Source organism: Lacerta agilis, chromosome 1, assembly GCF_009819535.1.
Source record: "Lacerta agilis isolate rLacAgi1 chromosome 1, rLacAgi1.pri, whole genome shotgun sequence".
NCBI lineage: Eukaryota > Metazoa > Chordata > Lepidosauria > Squamata > Lacertidae > Lacerta > Lacerta agilis.
In genome coordinates, this window is record NC_046312.1 from 131,689,968 (window position 1) to 131,711,431 (window position 21,464).

General features: G+C 42.2%; 1 protein-coding gene across 2 annotated transcripts in view; it reads right to left on the reverse strand.

The window, feature by feature from the left end:
- Positions 1–21,216, reverse strand: part of PCNT (pericentrin) — a 53,616-nt gene extending 32,400 nt beyond the window's left edge. For both annotated transcript variants that reach the window (XM_033171682.1, XM_033171692.1), the window contains exons 1-11: positions 20,954–21,216; positions 17,569–17,792; positions 15,700–15,881; positions 14,485–14,647; positions 13,115–13,327; positions 11,281–11,510; positions 11,030–11,149; positions 8,403–8,630; positions 6,020–6,187; positions 2,859–3,878; positions 1,163–1,684 (exon numbers count right to left, since the gene is read on the reverse strand). In XM_033171682.1, coding sequence (XP_033027573.1) covers positions 1,163–1,684; positions 2,859–3,878; positions 6,020–6,187; positions 8,403–8,630; positions 11,030–11,149; positions 11,281–11,510; positions 13,115–13,327; positions 14,485–14,647; positions 15,700–15,881; positions 17,569–17,792; positions 20,954–21,168 — 3,285 coding nt within the window. In that variant the 5' untranslated portion in view covers positions 21,169–21,216. The remainder of the gene's footprint in view (positions 1–1,162; positions 1,685–2,858; positions 3,879–6,019; positions 6,188–8,402; positions 8,631–11,029; positions 11,150–11,280; positions 11,511–13,114; positions 13,328–14,484; positions 14,648–15,699; positions 15,882–17,568; positions 17,793–20,953) is intronic.
- Positions 21,217–21,464: the final 248 nt, after the last annotated feature.

Consider the following 21,464-nt stretch of genomic DNA (forward strand, 5'->3'; position numbering starts at 1 on the left):
CCTTAACTGCAACTCCCACATAGCTGCTGAGGTCCTGTCACAAATTCCGCAAAAGCAAATTAGAGATGAGATTGCAGTATCTCCAAATCTGGGAGAGTTGTGTACAGCTATTAACCAATCAAATAATAATAATAATAATAATAATAATAATAATAATAATAATAATAATAATATTTATGCCCCGCCCATCTGGCTGGATTTCCCCAGCCAGCAGACCTGATGGGATACCTGCTGAAGTTTTCAAAGTGGGCGGATCTGAACTTACATAACAACTTCACAAGGTCATTGAAAAAATCTTGGAGAGAGAGAAGATCCTAGCAGACTTCAGGGGTGCCAAAATTATCAACCTTTTAAAAAAAGATGATAGAACCGATTGCGGAAACTATCTCTCTATTAGCTGCGGCTGGCAAAATTATTGCAAGAATCCTAAAATGGTTTTCAACCCTCTAGGGGGACATTGGACAGCTTCAAGAAAAATGCAGAGAGCAAAACCAACCTCTGTATATGCCGTTTATTGACCTGACTAAGGCCTTCAACACTGTAAATCATAATGCTCTGTGGACTGTCCTGAAAATTGGCTCCCCAGATAAATTTGTGAATATCCTTCAGCTCCTCCATGATAATATGATAGGAACAATCGCAGATAACAATGGCTCTCAAAGTGAACCATTCACAGTGGGATCAGGTGTTAAACAGGGTTGTTTATTGCACCAATCTATTCATTATTTTCATGGCCATGAGCCTACACATTGTTGAAATGAAACTCCCCACCAGGGTAGAAATCATATATCGAACGGATGGAAAGCTCTTTAATCTGAGTAGGTTGAAAACAAAGAGTAAGGTTACCATAACTTCTGTCATGGAGTTTCAATATTTCTCACAGTGGGCTAGATCTAAGAATAACCAATCCATTGTTCACTTCAAAGCAACCACATTTACTTTTCAAAAAGCTAGTAACTTACATACAATTGATTATTAAAGGGGCACGGCAACTTGACCACAATTACCTTTACTTTACTGCTTGGAGTTCATGATGAAATGATCAAATCTGGCTACTATGACACAGTACCTATTATTCTTTACTCCTTTTGTTTCCATGGGAACGGCTGAGGGCACATGACTCAGCAATAAAATAATATGTGTTTATAGAATAACCACTTACTGAAATATTTTCTTGCGCACTACTGTACTCAGTTGCTTCTGGGAATGCCAAGGCTGCAATGTGGAGACTGGAATGTTGAGACTGAAGGAGATATGCTGCTGTTTCTTCAATCGGGCACTCCAGCAACCCTGTGATGTCTCCCTGTAGGACTGAGGAATCTGAGCCCAGGCTTGCAGAGCTTCTGCTGTGCATACTATCAACTTCTGAAAAGGGTGTTAAAGGAAGACTTATTTGGAGTTCCATGCTGTTATTCTGTTTTCGCATTATCTCAGGCGAGTCCCATGAAGTCTTATCTATGACCCTGCTTTCAAAGTTTTCTGATATCTTTTGACTGAATTGTGTGCTTTGAAAAACATGATTAAGTTGCAACACTTGTTGAAAAAATGGTTGTGGATCTTGATGTTCTTTAACAGTATTTGTTATTTCTGCTCCATGAACCAGAACCATTCCTTGAAGATGTGTATCCTGCATATTAAGATTTTTACTGGAAGACTTCAGATTAGTCACAGTAATACATTTTTCCTGCAAAGAAACACAAACATTTAGTAACCTGCCATAACATGAAACCACTGAACCTTAAGGCTGAGACAAAACAGAGCGAGGGTGTATCTCACAAACATTTTTGCTGATAATAAAAGTTCATCCTTTTCATCTATTGGGGGGGCATGCTCTAAGTGGGTCAAAAATGTTTTCAGGAGAGCTGCACGGCTCCCAACACACATCCCATCAGTGAACCGTTCCCTAGCATTTAGTTACTGGCAATAGCACTCCAAAGTGAGCCTCTTTGCAGCTTTGCTCAGCTGTTCCTTCTGCATTAGCTTTAGTCCGGACTATTATTATTAAATTATTTGCCCTTCATCCAACTATCACAAGGTGGTTTCCAATATAAAACCACAAAAATATATACCATAATAACAAACAAAAACAATAGCGCACCCCACCCCACCCCGGTTAAAAAGGCCAGTTTAATTATTCAAAGCCCTGGGAGAAGATGTACATTTTTGCCTGGCGCTTAAAGCATTCCACAAGTGGGCAGCCACTGCAGAAAAGGCCCATTCTTGTGTTGCTGCTTTCCTCCCTGCTCACTTACTGAAAACAGGCTTTGAATGTTAACTGCTTACATTTCTGGGCAGCATGAGTGCACCCAGAAGCAGCAGTGTTGGCGGCAAGGGCTGGACCGGTGGGGGGAACTCCCCCTGCCCCCATCCCGTGCACGCCAGGCAGCAGTGGCACGTTCTGCTCCTGCTAATCAGTACCTTGTTAGCCCACTTTGTTTTTGCACACACAGACAAGAAGAGTATCTCCAATGGTATTTTTTTTAATTTCCCCAGGTTTGCAGAAGGTTCTCCCATCTGATTTCTACTATTTCTCCCTCTTGGATGGTGGGCTCAGCCTGAATTATTACTGCTCACCAAAGACCTAGTTAGGAAGATGGGAACAGCCTGCTGCAGCATGGACTCCCATGTACCCTGGCTTGTGTGGTCAGCTAGAGAGACCAGGAGGTCCTGCTCGAGACATGTCAGCCCTGCTCTTTAGGAGGACAAAACAGGACAACTTAAAATTGCTTATCTGGAGAAAACCAAGAATTTATTGACGGTGACACATCTGGACATCTCTTAACCAGACTCATTTTAATATCCTGATTATTAATTTCAACCATTATTTGGGTATTTATAATATTATGGTTGGCACCTACCATTTCATCTCTGTAAGAAAATTCCACTGACCCTGAGGGCTTGTTATTTGGTTCTTTCTCTTCTCCCCCTTCCTTTATTTCTTCAGAAGAGATGTAGGGAATGGGTTCTGGCACCAACTCACAAAGTTTAAGTTCCTTATTATCATTTTCTCGACCCTTTTCCCTGTAGGATTCCAACTGTGAGTGAAAAAAATCTTTCTCAGATCTCACTGTTTCCAGTTCTTCTGTCATTTTTTCAATCTGAGATTTGAGTTCTGCAGCAGCACTCTGAAGTTCACTAATCTCCCTCTGATAAGTGGCCTCTTTGTCATGCAGTGTTTGCGCCAAGACATGTTGTTCATTTTCAAGCACCACCACCTTTCCTTGTATGTTCTCTACTTCAACTAGCAGCTCTATTTTCTGCTCTGACACTGCTTGGAACTGTTTTTCTGTCTCTGTAAGCTTTATTTCGCTGTCTCGCAGCTTATCTTTAAGTTCCTGAATGCAAGAAGCAGTCATAGTCATGTCACTTTCTTTTTGAGTTAAGCACATGTTCAGGATCTTATGTTCTTCCTGTAATTCTTTATACTGTAGCTGTAAAGCGGCTAGCTCAGTGAAGTGCTGTCTGGAGGACTCTTGAACATTTTGTTCTAGGTTTTTTATTTCTGCTTTAAACTGACATTCTTTTTCTTCAAGCAGCTGTTGCCATGTTTCTCTGTCTGCCAAAAGACCTTCTAGTTGTCCCAGAATCTGTTCCTGGCTGGAATTAAGTAACAGACAGCTGTCACCCTCATCTCTGCTCTCCAGATGATGTGGTAATTCTTTCTTCAATTTATTATGAAGGTTCTCCTCCTGCTCTACTAGAGCAACATTATTAAGACTGTCTCGGCTATCACTAATTTCATGAAGAGTCAATTCATTTTGAAGCTTCTCAATTACTTTGTACAACTGCTCTATTTCTTCTGTTTTATCCTTTAGCAATTGTTCCTTGTCATCATGAAGATGCTCTATAACAGACTTCAAGTCTTCAATTTCCAGTACCTGAGGTGGAGATATAATAATTTCATAAATATTTATCATTGATGATTCCATTTCTTTTTGAACCAACGACCTAGCTAAACTGAATAGGCCTGTGCCTGCCTACTTTTTATACACTACATAACTAGTATTGTACATAGCAAATGTCAATTCCAGAACGCTGAAAAGAATAAACTGTTAGAATCTATGGTGGCCACTGTATGCATGAAAAGAGAATTGGAAAGGTACAACAATTATCATTAATCATGCATTGCAAAGACAGATGAAAGAGGATATTGGGAGACATTTAATGAACAGGGAAATTAAACAAAGTCTTAATAAGGAAAGACACTGAAAAAAGGTTATATGTAATCACATGATATTATTATGATGGCTGGTCTTAAGAACTAAATTATTTTGATTGGTAACAAATGAACATGTTGATATGCTTAAGATCCAATACCACCCAGAGATAGCCATCTTGCTTGGGCACAGTAAAGAAGAATAAATGCCAGAACAGAGATCCCTGAGTGGAACTAGCTCCACTGCTTCAATGTCCTGGAAATGTTGGGTTGCTTGCTTCACACCAGCCTTCTTTACTGGATTCTTGAAAATGGGAGACAGGAAACATATGCGAGGGGGAACCTCTGACAACTCAAGGTGAAGTGCATGAAAGACCCATCCCATGGCAGGGTGGCAGCAGAATTGATTGCAGAAGGAAAGAAGCAAATCTAGAAGCAGACTGCTATTGCCCTTGTCTTCCACCTCATGACCCAATTTCAGGAGGGACGTTGGACCAAAACTCTCTCTCCCTACCACCAGGCCTAGGAACCCAAAAGGACTGTGAAGGATGAAAGGAACTCTGTTTTGCTTTTTAATAGGCATACTTATTTTTGGCTTAGATTATACTAGGATAGGACATCCTTCACAGCTTCAGCACCAAATAGTTTGCACCCAACACATGGCTCCATGACCAAATTGGAACAAGAAAGCATATCTGTCTCTCAATGGTGAAACTAAAGAGAGTGGTGAACAAAGGAACTGGCTACCAGGGATCTAGAAGAGAACTGAACAACATATAATGCACCATCTGCCAATAAGGCTGGAGCCCAGGATACCCTGAGCAGGGTCTTTGTAAGTCTGTTGGTATCCTGAGTATAAAAAGATTGGTTCAGTATAGGAATTCATTAGAGCCCCACATAATTTCCAGTAACATGGAAAATAATGGGAGAATAAACTACACAGATATAAATAATGTGGGGGGTGGGTGAGGATCGGATGAATAGCCATTATGTATTACTGGAGAGCATAAAAATGCCAAGAATTTGAGAGAGATGTATATTCAACACAAAATGGCCAAAGGAGCCTGTTGCAACTATACAACCATTTTCCAGCTCCTGCAGTAATCATATGAAACTCACAGCATTGAACTGGGAATTCAATGCAACTAGCAAGTGCTATTGTCAGGGACTGGACTGGAGGGGAGGAGGAATGGTGGAGATCACACACCCCCCTTCTCCTAGAGAAGAGGAAGGCAGTATTGAATTACAGCAGTGGTTTGACAAAGGTCACAGCACAGAGACAGATAAACAGAGAAGTTGGGAGGTGTTGGGAGAAGAGAGGGGAGAGCCAGAGCCAAGGGAGCCAACTGACACGTTATTTGAGTATTTGACCCCCCTTCTCCTAGAACCCTTCGCTCATTGAGGATGCAAGAGCAATTAGCCCTCGCAGAGACAATTAGCCCTTGGCGGCCACCATAAGGGGAAGTGCTGTTGCTAGGAAGGGAGGAGCTCAGTTGGAACAATGCCATTATGGGAGACTGACTGGATTTCTTTGTCTCTCACCATGATGTTTGAATAAGCTCATTACTAAGAACTCTTTTTGTTTTTTCCTGCTTCGAGCTGCTGCTGGGGAAGGATAGAATTCCCCGAGCCAGACAGCTATCCTGCAGCTTTCATTCAAAAACATTGTAAGATTTCAAATACCACAAAGGTTAAAGGGGGAGGGGGGGAGAAAAATCAGTAGAGGTAACTATTCATTTATAACCTACATTCTTAAAATAGGTTTTTGAACTTCTATTATATTTTCAACCCGGAAACAGTCAATATGAGGATCAGGATTTTTAAAAATAAATTGGCCCTTTTATTATTCTCATTGCAACTTACATTTCTATTTTTTGATAAAAGTTCCTCTTGTGTTTTCAATTGTTCCATTAGTATATGATCCAAGCTGTCTTCCCTAGTCACTTTGTGCCTGATTTCATCTAATTTGGATTGCAGTGTAGAAATCTGAATTAAATTATCATACTGTTGCTGCTGTAATGCTTCTTTATCCTGTAAATATAAACACAAAAATCATATATGTAAGTAATAGTACCTTCAGACTATTTTGATTGCTAACATGTGCCAAAGCATATTATAAATCAATGGTGTGATTAGTTTTTTATCACAGGCTGTCTTTGCCGTTCTGCAATCTCCATTTATATCACTGGCCCTGAAACAAAAAACGTTACTAATGTTCCAATTCATCCATGGTTTCTTTGATGTTAAATCAAAGGAAGTCAAGTATCAGGACCTCTTCCTGTGCAAGCCATTTCTTCCAGAAGCCAGAGTAAAGCTGCCGCCGCCTCTAGAACTATGAAGGACAGAGAGACGGTCTCCCTACAACCAGTAAAGCAGGGTAGGAATTCAGTGCACCTCTGCTATTTAGCAACAAGCAGATACTAGGGGCTAAGCATCACTGTACGGGCACAGCCGTGGCTTTGAAATGTCACTGTGGCAGAGAGCAAAGAAAGCCAGAGCTGGAAACTTTTGGCTGACCATCTGACAGGGTTACCCTAGCCACTCTCGGTGGCTTTCAACAAATAGCATAATAGAACATCAAACATTAAAAGCCTCCCTATTGCAGTGGACCACCAGCTCATTTCTGCACAGATGGAGATATACAGCCTTCAGATAGGCCTTTCAGGGGCTAAAGTAATAGGGAAATATTGTCACACAGGCCCCCTTCTGCTTGTACGACCTTTGGATACAACTTGCCCTTTTGGGGAGAAATAGGTCCCATGAAAGGAGAAAAAGATCAGAAATAGAAGAGGTGGCAAAAAGCACAGTAAGCCTTCAGAAGATCAAATAATCCTTTACAAGAGAATTAACAATGATTAAGAAAATGAATAATCAGCTTCTAGATAATCACAATAGGTAAAAATCACATTGTTGGGAGGTAGCCAGAATCAATCCAAACTGCCACACCTCTCTAGATGAGACACTGGTAGAAGAAGATAGCCTGTATGCAGGGGCAGCCTGAACATTCAGCCCCAGGCTGCATTATCAGACAGTCAGAGCAGAGGCTAGCAGAGGCAGCAGCAAACCCAGCAGCGGGAACAAATGAAAATAGATAGGACATTTTCACAATCTCCAAAGACAGCAAAGAAAGTTGAGAATGAGATTTAAGGCAGGGCAGAGGGCCATGAGTGGAGCAACCACACAGTTGCCACAGCCTTAGCACCCAGTGCCATCTGAAAAGTTGACCCCCAGAGGTCCATGGTGACAATTCCTACCACCTGAGCACATCTCTTCCAGCAACTAGATTCCACAAATGGCCACTGGGCTAAAGGAGGAAGGTCATACACAAGAGGGTAAATCACTGGGAAAAACAGGAAAGGGTTCAATCACACCTGTGAATGAGCAGCTAAAAGTTTAGAACTTGCACTGCAGGCTGACCATCCCTCAGGCCTCAGCTATAGTCATGGTGTTGAGCCCAAGACACTACTCACCCTCCTCCATCTTCTTAGCATTCTGACAGCCAAGAGGCTAAGACAGGTTTCTTATGGGCACCTAAGAGCCAAGGGCAAGAGCCAAGATTGGTGGCTGTATTTATTTCATCTTCTTCAACCTGGCCTTCAAACTTCACTTGAACAGGATTAAATCAACCAAGCAGATCAGAGACCTGAGACTGCTCAGTCCAGAGGCAGAAAAAAGACACAGAGAGGACATGGCTATCCCAGTATATCCAAATATTTTAGAGAAAACATACTACTTGGTGCAGAATGCCCTAGTGTCTTTACGACTAAAGGTAAAGGTAAAGGTACCCCTGACTGTTAGGTCCAGTCGCAGACGACTCTGGGGTTGCATGCTCATCTCGATCTATAGGCTGAGGGAGCCGGCATTTCTCTGCAGACAGCTTCCGGGTCATGACTAAGCCGCTTCTGGCGAAACAGAGCAGTGCACGGAAAAACCATTTACCTTCCCCCCAGAGCGGTACCTATTTATCTACTTGCACTTGACGTGCTTTTGAACTGCTAGGTGGGCAGGAGCAGGGAGCGAGCAATGGGAGCTCACCCTGTTGTGGGGATTCGAACTGCCGATCTTCTGATCGGCAAGCCCTAGGGCTAGGATCTGTGGTTTAGACCACAGCACCACCTGCTTGTAGTCTTTACAACTACAGAATCCCAAATCATTAGAAACTCACAACACAAAAATGCCAGCTATTACTCCTATGTAATGCCTAAATTCTTCTTTCTTTTAAAGAGAGTAATTTACATAAATTTACTTGTTTTAGTTCCGCTTCCCTTTTTTTCATTTTTTGCAGCTCTTGCGTGAGTTTATTTACATTCTTTGCCTCTTCCCTGTTCATAAACTCCAGTTCTCTGACTCGTGATTCCAGCTTCTCTATTTCTTCTTTTTGAACAGCAAGGTTTTTCTGTAACTGCTCTTTATCTAAGAAAAGCATATTATAATCCTCTGTTTTCTCTTTGATTTCATTGTGGAGAGTCTCTACCTATAAGAATGGAAAAACAAAAAGATTTCATGCCATCTGAAAAATAAGCGAGTTAATGTAATAGTTAATACACCCCTAACACATTTATGTAAATCATTATAATTTGCTTCAAAGCTCCTATCTGGACAGGGATAGCTTAACTTCTGTTGTCTATGCTCTGGTAACCTCTAGATTAGATTATTGCAATGCATTATACACAAGGCTGCCTCTGAAGATGGTCCGGAAACTTCAGGTGGTGCAGAATTCAGCAGCCAGGTTGCTCATTTGAGCAAAATGGTTTGAGCATATCACACCAATCCTGGCCTGACTGCACTGGCTGTCAATTAGTTTCTGAGCCCAATTCAAAGTGCTGGTTTTGAACTATAAAGCCTTAAATGGCTCAGGACCGCAATACCACAAGAACCACCTCTCCTCATATGAAGCGAGTTGGACCATGTGATCCTCATCTGAGGCTTGTCTGTATGTGCCCCTTCCATGAGAGCCTTTTCTGCAATGGCTGCATACTTGTAGAATGCCCTCCCCAGAGAGGCTTGCTTGCTGCCTTCATTGCCGTATTTTTCGGTCCATAAGGCGCTCCGGACCACAAGACGCATTTGTTTTTTAAAGGGGAAAAACCAGGAAAAAATATTTTCCTGGTTTTCCTCCTCTAAAAAACCGGGAGGGGAGCGCTGGAGGGGAAGCCCCTTCTCCCTTCACAGCGGCTCATCCCCACTTCCTTAAAGGGACATGGGGACGAGGGGAGAAGGTTTCTCCCCTCCTCCCCATGTCCCTTTAAAGCAACAGGGGATAAGCCTGCTTTTGGCATCGGGGCGCAGGGTGGTGCAGAAAGCAGCAGCATCCCCGCTGTTTCCTCCACCACCCCTCTGCTGGGGAGGCAGCGGAGATGTTGATGGATCGTGCCTGCAGCTCCGTTCACGGAACTGCTGGCACGATCCACCAACATCCCCTTCACTTCCCGCCGCCTCCCCCCATCCCCCGTCGCGTTCTGCGGGAGGTGGGGGGAGGCGGCAGAGATGTTGGTGGATCGTGCCTGCAGCTCCGTCGCGTTCCCCCGCCGCGTTCTGCGGGAGGTGGGGGGAGGCGGCAGAGATGTTGGTGGATCGTGCCTGCAGCTCCGTGAACGGAGCTGCTGGCACGATCCACCAACATCCCCTTCGCTTCCCGCCGCCTCCCCCATCCCCCGCCGCGTTCGGCGGGGGGGTCGGGGGAGGCAGCGGAGATGTTGCTGGATCGTGCTAGCAGCTCCGCTCGCCGAAAGAAGCTTCTTTCGGTGAACGGAGGTGCTGGCATGATCCAGCAACATCGCCGCTGCCTCCCCCCACCTCCCGCCGAACGCGGCAGGGGATGAGGGGAGGCAGTGGGAGCGAAGCCTTCGCTCCATAAGGCGCACAGGGATTTTCCCTTCCTTTTTAGGAGGGAAAAAGTGCGTCTTATGGAGCGTAAAATATGGTACATATATTTAGGCACCAGGCAAAAAGATTCCTCTTCTTCCAGGCCTTTGGCTAATTAAACAACCTATGGCTTTTTAAACTGGGTGTGTGTCCTTATTTTGCTTTGTTACTATGGTATGCATTTTTGTAATTTAATATTGTAAACTCCCCTGTAATCATCAAATGAAGGGTGGTACAGAAATTTAATAAATAATAATAAACTAAGAATTGCCTCAGAAACTCTTTGCCAATACTGAAAAACAGTATGATGAGAAAAGAATATATGGACTAACCATGTAAGTTAGTTTCCCTTGTTGCCTGCCCCTCAGATGGACCCGGTTGCACACTTCAGTGGCCTTGAATCCTTGCCACACCAAGACCTTTGTATTTACTGTGAAGATCTCCTTCCAAGAGAGCTATGCTGATAATTTGCTATACCACCATCATTCCCTCCCTTTAAATGGTGAAGTTAGCAAAGTGTTCATTAGCAATCTGTGCGTCATTAGTAGCCTAGGAGGATTCAAAATCCATTATGTTGGGATTCCAGAAGGCTCTCTGTTGCTGGGCTCTTGGTCCCTGTGCTGCAGCGGGCGGCTGACTTCCAAGATATTATGGCCTTGTGTCTAGTGGGATGTGTGGGGGGATATAGTGCGGTGATACCATGGAGGCTCTTTCCTGCTATGTTTGGATTGGCTCAGTCCATGCACGACGGTGTGGAGGCATTAAGCAGTGTGGCCATGGATGCAGGGAAAGTGGCTTGGAGATTTATTATGGGATGTACACAAGATGTTGTCTAGGATACATTGACACAGTACATTGACACAAGGTAGCTGCCAGCTTGGAGTGGTCTTAAAATTGCAATACATTTTCTGGGTTGGGCTGGTCAATGTAATGCTGAAAAATAATCAGCTTTTTCAAAGTTGCCCTAGTTCAGAGGATCCACTCTTGAATAATGTATGTTTCACCTACCTCATAGACTCTGGACTGCTCAGAAGTCTGGGATTTTCTTGTCACGTTTAACTGCATTTCAAGTTTATGAATTTCTTCCTGAAATTCATCACGTTCATGTTCCCGTTCCACAGCTTGTTTCTGTCAAGAAAATAAGAGCTGTGTTTCCAGATCTTAGAATTTACAAGAACTGTTTTAAGGCTACTGAGAATTTTAACTGAAAGATTTAGTGCTATTTTGTCCAGATTGCAAAGAATGCATTGGTTTCTTACATCCATGAAATCTCGCTGGTTTTTAAGTTGTCTTTCAAGGGCTTGAATTTGTTGCCTCAGGTCAGTAACCTCTAATGACATGGCTGTTATCTTCTGGTTTTTGTTTAGTTGTTCTTCAAGTTCCATCTCCAAGATTTTCATTTGAGAATTCAAGGTGGAACAGTCCTTTTCTACTTGACATTGCAGTTCTAACTTTGCTTTTGCTAGATGTTCGATTTCCTTGAGTAAAACTAATACATAAAAATAACATTACCAAAGATATGAATATCACACGTTATTTTAAAATTAAAAAGGATCATTTATCATGATTGGAACTTCTTGGATGGCATGAGAATACATCCATGTGAAGAGTTGCGTCCTGAAATTCATTCAAGTCAGACAAATATGACTGATCTTATTCACTGGAACTCTCCTTGCTTTAGCACCCTCCTCAGTCCTGCCCATGGCAAGCTAGAACACAAGTGCAGAAGAAGACTTGGCCTGCAAGATGACCTTTGTCAGAAGAGAAGGGTGTCTCTGTTGATCCTCCTTGGTCTCTCAGAAGCTTTCAATAGCATTAACCATGGTACTCTTCTGAGAGGCTATCTGAATTGAAAATGGGGGCATTGCTTTGTGCTGATTCCAGTCTTACTTGGGTGACTGGCATCAGAGGGTGGTGCTTACGGAGTTTTGTTCGGCCCAATGGGCCTTCTGTGCTTTGGTTTTATGCCCCATGTTGTTTAACACCTACATGAAACTGCTGAGTGGTCATCTGTAGTTTTGGTATGCATTGCCAGTAATATGCTTATGACTCACGGCTCTTTTTCTCCCTTGCATTTGCAGGTGTGACAGTGGATGCACAAAACCAATGTCTGGCCTCACTAATGGACTGGATGAGAACTAATAAACTGAAGCTTAAACTAGATAAGAATACAACACTATGGGTGGGTGGCTTCCTATATTGGATGGGTGAGACATGGCCTGTTCCAGATAGAATTACACTCCCTCTGAAGGAGGTGTGCAGACTGGGGGTACGTTTTGGATCCATCAAGGTTCAATTGGCCTCAGTGGTGTGACCTGTTTTCCACCAGCTTCATTTGATGACCTAGCTACACCCTTAACTTTGGTTGTCTATGCTCTAGAAACCACTGGATTAGATTACTGCAATGTGTTATATATGGGGGGCTGTCTTTGAAGACAGTTCAGAAACTGCAGCTGGTGTACAATTCAGTAGCATAACTGAGCATCACATAATACTGATTCTGGCATGGCTGCACTGGCTAACGATTACTTTCTGTGCCCTATTCAAAGTGTGGGTTTTAATCCATAAACCCATTTGCAGCTCAGGACCATAATACCAAGAACTGCCTCCATCCACTCTGCATTCCTCATCTGAGGCCCTCCAAGGGACATGCAAAGGGTGGCAACACAAAACTGCACCTTCTCAGTGGCAGCTCTCCATTTAGGGAATGCTTTTGCCAAGGAAGCATGCCTGGCACCAGGAAAAAAGCATTCTTATTTGTCCAGGCCTCTGGATCTTAGTTTTCTGCTTATCATAAAGATGAGCTCTCCTTGTCTTGTGCTTGCCCTGTGTTTTAACCCAACAGAAATCTGTTACCTATTACATTTTTCTCTGTGCTTTTGGCTGTAAGCTGTTTTGAGGCAGAAGGTGAAAATAGGGTATACATTTCTTAAATAAATAATACCTACTTTTGCTTTACATACTTAAAAACTGCAATCCCCTTTAAAATATTTTAAGTCAGTGGAAATTTTCCGCCTAGCTAAATTTTCAAACAATTTAGCATTTCAGAATTTGTGCGTGTTTAATATTTTAACATATCAGTCTATTCCTTACCATCTTCTCTCTCCCCTACATTGGCAGCCAATGCTTTCTTTTGATTTATTAGCAGCTTCTGCTCCTCAAGAGATCTTGCATGTTCCTGAGTTAACTCTTGAAGCTTTGCTTTCAAGTTCTCCAAGTCTGCAACAAGATGGCATTCAGACTCCTCTTTCAGTTTCAAGGCTTCTTCCAAGGCATGTCTTTCTGTTAAATAGCCTTCAATGAGGCCTGAAATCCAAACATTGCATGAAAGCATAATGATCAGGCACTGATGACATTTATGCAAGGCAAGAATACCTAAGTATAACTATACTGACATTGCAAAGAATATATAAATATACCAAAGTAGATTAACAGTTACACATCTATTTTCATTGAAAACTTACTATGCAAAGAATAAGATGTTAAAGAACAGAGAAAATAAACCCTATGTTCCACAAACACAGCTGATTAACTTTCCCGATATATTTTGTTTATATTAAGCTAATTCTGTATAAGAACAGAGCAAGGTGATTGAGCTGTTTCCTAGTTCTGCTGGATCTCTCAGCGGCCTTTGATACCATTGACCATGAGATCACTCGCTCAGGTAGACCTGCCGGGCGCTGCGCAAGACGAGCGACACCAGGAGGTTCCTGTGCAGCTTGACGCCGCCGCACTGGCCCCACACACTGTACATCTTGCCCAGCAAGATGCTGACCATGCGCTGTGCCTCCAGCTTGCAATCCATGCCCGACGGGATGTCCTTGTAACGGTGTGCAGGGCCAGGAGTTGCCTGCCGTCCAAAGCGAACGCAAGAGGGGAGCGGCCCGTAAGTGCAAAATGCATAGCGCTCCACTCATCTCTGTCGAAGAGGCAGTTCGGCGAGCCTCAACGCCCGCTGCTCTCTATCCCGCCACTGATTCGTGAATATAAGCCGCACTTTAACTTTTCACAGTCGGAATTTGGAAAAAGGTGTGGCTTATATTTGGGTAAATACAATCTATTACATGTTTTCTAGAAAACAAGTACCAGTATATTAAATGAGATGTAATCCCAGTCAAGTATGCATAGGATTGCAGTCTGTGTGCATTTTTTGTTCTATATCTATGTGACAGTCTTTCAGATAAGGTGGTAGACAGAAAGACAGTAGCAGAAACTGAACTGTACACATATATAGCCTCGACAGAAACAATAATTATGGCAACTGAAAAAAGGGTGCCATGATAACTAGGGTGTCATTGTGTCTATATGTAGACTTTTGTTTCACCATGCAATTGTGGTCATGCTCATAGGCTGAACAGGCTGCTCAGGCGCAGGAGAAAATTACCTATGCAAACCACAATTTAGAACTGCATTAGATCCAAGTTTTAGCACCACACAAGAAATTTCGGTTTTTATTTCCATACCTCTTGCTTTGTGAAGTTCCAGTACCAGATTATTCTTTTCCTCACTTTCTTCATTAAGGCAGTCCATTAGCTTGTGGCGTTCGTGAACCACCTGACATGCTTCCCAGTTCCTACGCTTTAATTCCTCTTCATAGTGAATATGAGTTTTATGAGCTTCCTCCAGCTTCAAAAAATTAAATGTTTAAGACACTAAATAAAAGGCTAAGCTGTATTTCTAATATTTTAGACTTCTTAAATGATGATTTATTTTAGGCTTTGCTAACTAAGTAACCATACAACAAATCACTGTTTGTGTTAAGAAACAGTGTTTGTGGAGAGCCAGTGTGGTGTAGTGGTTAAGAGCGGTAGACTCGCAATCTGGGGAACCGGGTTTGTGTCTACACTCCTCCACATGCAGCTGCTGGGTGACCTTGGGCTAGTCACACTTCTCTGAAGTCTCTCAGCCCCACTCACCTCACAGAGTGTTTGTTGTGGGGGAGGAAAGGAAAGGAGAATGTTAGCCGCTTTGAGACTCCTTCGGGTAGTGAAAAGCGGGATATCAAATCCAAACTCTTCTTCTTCTTGAGAAGCTACCTTATCCTTAGGCCACCAAAATCCTGTGACATAAGTTTTCAATCACTATTCCGAACGCTGAAGTATAGCACTTAGGCAGGGGACATTTGTACTTCACCTGATCATATGATTGGGACCAGAAGCTGGTATTTAGAAGAAAGCCATATGTTGTTTGAAGGTTTCCCCCCTTCACACTATTTTAAATCTCTGACATGTCGACTTATTAAGACGTCTAGTGAATTCAAGGGGCCTTACTCCATCCACATGCAATTTAAAGCACTATCAAACCACTCTTATTAAGGGTGCTGACCTCACAGACCTACAGTTCCCAGCACGCATAAACTAAAATTCCCAGGATTATCCATGACTGCTAAAGTAGTGCATTCCACACATTCATCTCTCCATACGGCTGTGTCCCCCTTCCCTGTTCCCAATATATTTGGAGGATTGTAAGCACATTGGCAATAAAAACTCATCCTGTTTTTGCTCAGTAAAATGTAACAATATTCATTATCCGACATGAAAGCAATTACTGATTGGGGAGCTGGTGTCCATTCCTTTCCTTCTACTGAATATATTAGAAGATATAGATCCTTAGCAATGCTCAACATCACACTATCAATATATGGTTACAGTTTAAAATTAAGTAAACATTAAGTTTACCTGTTTAGTTGATTCAGCAACCAGCTCTAGAAGCTTTTCCACAGCAATGTGCAAACAATGACAAATTTTATGAATCCTCTCTTCATTTTCAAACACCAGGTTTGGGTTTTCAAAAATACTTTCACATAAATGCTCACTCAGTTCAGAAACTTCATCAGGCAACGAAGAATCAAAGCTGTGTTCTGGCAGAGTTTGATCAAGAAATCAAGAAATTAAAACGTCCCAGGTTTAAAAACAAAAGCATAGACAACAAAACAACTTGTTATACCAGTGTGATTCCCAAAGTGGGCAGTACTGCCCTCTGGGGAAAGGTGGTGTTACCTATGGCGATGCTAAGAGTCAAGCAGGCGGGATCTGGAGGTGAGCCCCTCTGAATGCATTGATCACTTATGTATGATTGACCAGGCTAGAGCCCAGAGCAAAGCATATTCCTTGCTGTGTATTTAAATTTCAGATTTGATGATAAATCCATTTTCAGATACAGTCGTATCTTGGTTGACTAGCAGTCGAACGTTTTGGCTCCTGAATGTTCTGGTTTGTGAACATTCTTTTGGAAGCTGAATGTCCGGCGGGGCTTCCAATTGGCTGCAGGAAGCTCCTGCAGCCAATCGGAAGCCCTGCCTTGGAAGTTGAACGTTTTGGAAGTTGAATGGACTTCTGGAACGGATTCTGTTCAGCTTCCAAGGTACAAATGTACTGAGGAACCGAGGTAGTGAAGAAAAAACTAATTGAGCTGAGGCAAAAGTTTAAGAAATTTTACAGTGAGATTTAGTTACAGAAGGAAATTTCTGGTCACTCTCCTACACAATGAGCAGTTGTTAAGAAGCACCTTGTTGAATTTCCAGCATCACATTTGGTGGAAGGTCGTTTTAGTGTGGTCATCCAACTTCTGTTCAAGCAAAGAAATCTACTCCAGATTACTAAGCATGGTGATTTAAGACTTCTGCTAAGAGACTTTAAACCTGACACTGAGGAACTGGTATCTCTTGATCAATCCCAGGTTAAATGACTATCAGACTTCGGAAAGCTGGTTTCACAGGATCAAGTTCATCAATTTTGTTGAATTAATTAAACTAAATCACTTTAACAGTAGTATGAATAAATTGATATTCTTGATTTTTTGTGTTATCTTCTTTAACTGGATGTGCAAATTGCTATTCTGAATGATGTTTTTTACATTGTAGGGTGGGGGCACTGGGGATCACTTTAGGGAACCAGGGGGGTGGCCCAAAAAAATGGTTTGGGAACCACTGTTATATCTAAACAAAAATTTCTGCATAGTAGAATTATGTAATTGTACTTTGTTATGTTTTTATATTCTGTTAGAAGCCACACAGAGTGGCTGGGGCAACCCAGACAGGTGGGTATGGTATAAATATTAAATTATTATTAGTAATATTTATTATCAAGCAGTGCTAAGTATAAAAAATGTTTCTTCATTTCTTCCTATTTGAACATTTACAAAAAAAAAATTCAAATAAATTGAAACCTCCAGATTATTAATCAGTTTCTATACATGGTGAAGAAGGAACAAAGGAGAGCAAAAAGAGTAAAAGTCAGCCCAAGGCCTGATCCCCATCACAACCTGAGTAGAACCCAGAAAATTAACATGTGAACAGGCTCTCGGAAATACACAAATATGCAAACGAAGAATAGATATTGGAAAGACTTATGGCATGATCCATCCAAAGTCAAGCACTTTCAGTAGTAGAGATTAAACACATGCATAGCTTTCAAGTTACACTGCAGGGTCTTGTTTTAATACTGGCTAGAATGCACCATACTTCTGAGAAGCCTTGGAGGAAATGTTTTTGAAGACAATGTATTTGAAACCCATGGTAGTTTTAGTTTTTCTCTGCGCACAATTACCTCTACTGCTTTTCTCTATGCCCCATTTCTCCACAGTTTTACGATTTTGTGCAAGTACTATTTCTCCAATTATACTCCGACTCTCTCCTGAATCTCCAGATGCTAGGCTCTCATCAAAACAAAGACCAATCTTCTTGTAGATGAGGTCTTCAGTATCTTTTGTAGCCTTCACCATTTTCAGAAGCAATTTCAAAGCATGCTGATAAGACTCTTGCAACTTTTTCCTAGAATAAAACATATATATTGAGCTGTTCTGTCTCTGAAATCTGTGCCACAGATTTCCCTCTGTATGATCACTAGCACATCTCCTTCAACGCTGAACAAAATCTACCCTCCCAACGATCTGCCTCCTGAACTTTTTGTGCTACGTACATCCCCTTAATCATTTTGGTTTCTATTTTCTGAACCTTCTCCAGCTCTACAATGTCCTTTTTGAGGTGATACAACCAGTATTCGAAATTCAGTTACACCATAGATTTGTATGTTATGATATCAACCACATAATCAATCTCTCTCTCTTTAAATAAGACTCCTTCACCTATTGCACTGAAACAAAAGTATTGTAATAGAGACTTTGGCACCTTGGTTGATAAGCCAGTGTAGAGTAGTGGTTAACGTCAGACGTGGACCTGGGAGAAACAGGCCACAAATCCCCATTTGGGCATGAAGTTCACTGGGTGTTCTTGGGCCAGTTCCTGCCATTCAGCCTAACCTAACTCACAGACTTGTTGTGGGGGTTAAATAAGGAGGGGAAGAAGCATGCACACCACCTTGTTTTCCTTGGAGAAAAGGCTGGCATATAAATGCAACAAAAGATTTTTTTAAAAAAAAATAATAATAACAAGGATGAGAAAGATATTACAGTGGTACCTTGGGTTACAGATGCTTCAGGTTAGACTCCGCTAACCCAGAAATAGTACCTTGGGTTAAGAACTTTGCTTCAGGATGAGAACAGAAATTGTGCGGCGGCAGCATGGCGGCAGCGGGAGGACCCATTAGCTAAAGTGGTACCTCAGGTTAAGAACAATTTCAGGTTAAGAACGGACCTCCAGAACGAATTAAGTTATTAACCCGAGGTACCACTGTATTTGAGAAGGGGATAGGTAGACATAGGAAAGCCTGGCAAACTGCAGGGGGAGGAACGTTCAGACCCTCTCCGATTTTTGGGAAAAAATGGGGGGGACCCTGGAAAAAACAGGGTGGACACTCTGGTTTTTCCAAGCCTTCACATCTTTCTGACTGGGTAAAACATCAATGGGAAGCATAGCAAATGTAACACAGCACATAAAACAAAGGGTGAAGATAGCTTTTGTTTTGAAAAAAATGTATATGCTGGGATAGAATGTGTTTGCAAGACAACTGGAAGGCCATGAAAAACCTAAAGGGACACCAGCTACATTTCTCCCCCGAGTTTTCCAGAGCGCAAAAGTTCTAGGGTCCATCTGCAAGTGAAGTAAAAATTCTAATCCCATCTCTGAACAATAAAAGGGGATGTCTTCCCATGCCTAACCGTGGCTTAGTGAGAAGGAGCAAGTATGCAGGGATTCAGAGAGAAAATCTCAGCCACCTCCCTCCTTCCCCCATCCCCCTACTGCCATGCTACCTGGAAATATATCATGCATTAACTTTTCCTCCTCAATTCTGGCATCAACCATCCTCAAACCTTACTCTCCTACATTGCCAAGTTTCAAATCAATTAACTGAGCCATTTTCAAACTATAAGTTGTATAAGCCCCCAATTTCTCATTATAGCAGCGGAATAAGGTTCAGCCAACTCACCCTTAACAATAAAATAAACAAATCCATCAGATATACTTTTCCCTGTCTCTGTCTCACTCCCTCCTCTTCCCTCAGGGCTTTTCTGTCCCTAATTGCACACTCTTGTCATTTTCCCTCTGACCCTCACTCTATCCAACATTCCCACTCAAACCCTCCCCTCCCCTCAACCTTCTTTTACAAGTTAATTGTCAGCATGTGTGAAGGACACATTCATAAATCCCACTGACTTGACTAACATTGGTCACAAAAGTACATTTTTAAAACTACAGTCGTACCTCATGTTGCGAATGGGATCCGTTCCGCAGCCCCGTTCGCAACATGAGCAGAACGCAACATGAAGTGCCGCGTCTGCGCATGTGCTCGATTAGGCACTTCTGCACATGACGTCATTTTGTGCTTCTGTGCATGCGCGAATCACCAAACCCAGAAGTAACCCATTCCGGGTTTGGCACGTTCGTATCCTGTGACAAATGCAACTCACGGCAGCCGTAACATGAGGTATGACTGTACTACGAAAAGCCACATACACAACGCTTCCCTTGAATTAACATAACAAATCACACAACAGCACAAATGGACAATTTTTTCCAGAACAAGCCCTCTTCAAATTATATGGAGGAAAAACACAAAGTAGCTGTCAACATGCCATAATCACTTGTCTAATGTCAATCTTGTTCAGAATAAGCCACTTCTTATTCTCTAATACTGATTACAGTGGTGCCCCACTAGACGAATGCCTCGCTAGACGAAAAAATCACTAGACGAACGGCATTTGTCTAGCGGAAGCAGCCCCGCAAGACGAAAAAGTCAATGGGGCTGCCTCGCAAGACGAATTTTTTTTTCGTCTAGCGAAAACCGCTGTTTGCATTGGTGCTTCGCTAGACGAAAAAATCGCTAGACGGAAATACTCGCAGAACGAATTATTTTCGTCTAGCGAGGCACCACTGTACTAGCATTATCTGCTTCAATGGTGTAATAAGCAAAAATCTGCCCTTATTCCCTTATGGGGTACACAAGAGCCCTTGTAGAGTTCTCCATCGGTAGGACCAGAGAAGATTGAGAAGCAAATCAGAGAAGATTGAGAAGCAAAGCAGCTAGTAAGCTTGATCTTTATTGTTCTGTTGCAACAGGGTTGACCTCCCCACACACAGGAGAGCAGGGGAGGGACCCAGAGCCATGCGTGCAAGCACTTATAAAGACATTTCAAAAATCCCCCCTTGGAGTCCATCCCCAGAAACCTCACACATACATCACAGAAGGGGTTTGGCCAAGACCACCCCCCATATACCTCATGCCTACATCACCAAAAAGGCGGCCTCCAACAAATTTCAACAGAAATCTGAGAAACATTTGGTAAACATTTGGTCAGTTGAGTCAAAATGGTGAGGCCTGTCTTCCTGTGCTGCTTCAGACATGTGGCCTTGTTTTGCTTGGCACACTTATGAACTATATATATATATATATATATATATATATATATATATATATATATATATATGACCTTGATATTCTTACAACAATGGTATTCTCTTTTCTGAACCTTAATTTATGCTGCTTGCCTAATTTATATAAAAACAAAAAAATATTTTGAATATCATGTACTAACCTTTCATTACTACAAATGTCCATATCAGATCTCAGTAAGGTCATTAGAGTCTCTCCTTCCTGATTCTCTCTATCTCGTTGCTGGAGGTTTCTCAGTTCAGCATCAGCATCTTCTGGTTCTAAGAATTTGACTTTCCCCTCCATCTGTAGAAAATGTAACAGTGAGCTAAAAGGTTTTGCAAAAGCAGCATATAGAGGTTTTGGTGGAAAATTCATATTTCAATATGCTAAATACTACAATGTAACTTTTATTGCACTTTGATGGCCAAGTTCATTGTTGAAATTGTAGCAGACGCATGGCTCCCACAGAGACCATGAAGTCCAGAGTCACTCTCAGATGGAAGGTTGAATTCCCTCCCCCCATAAACAAAAGCCTGGGAGACTCCAGTATCACTGTGAATACAATCCAGGATAGCCTAGGATGACAGTGGACAGCAGGATGGACAGTACTGCATGTGAAATAACTGATCTTCCTCCTGTTTAAAGCAGATTTGACAACAACGACTGTCATA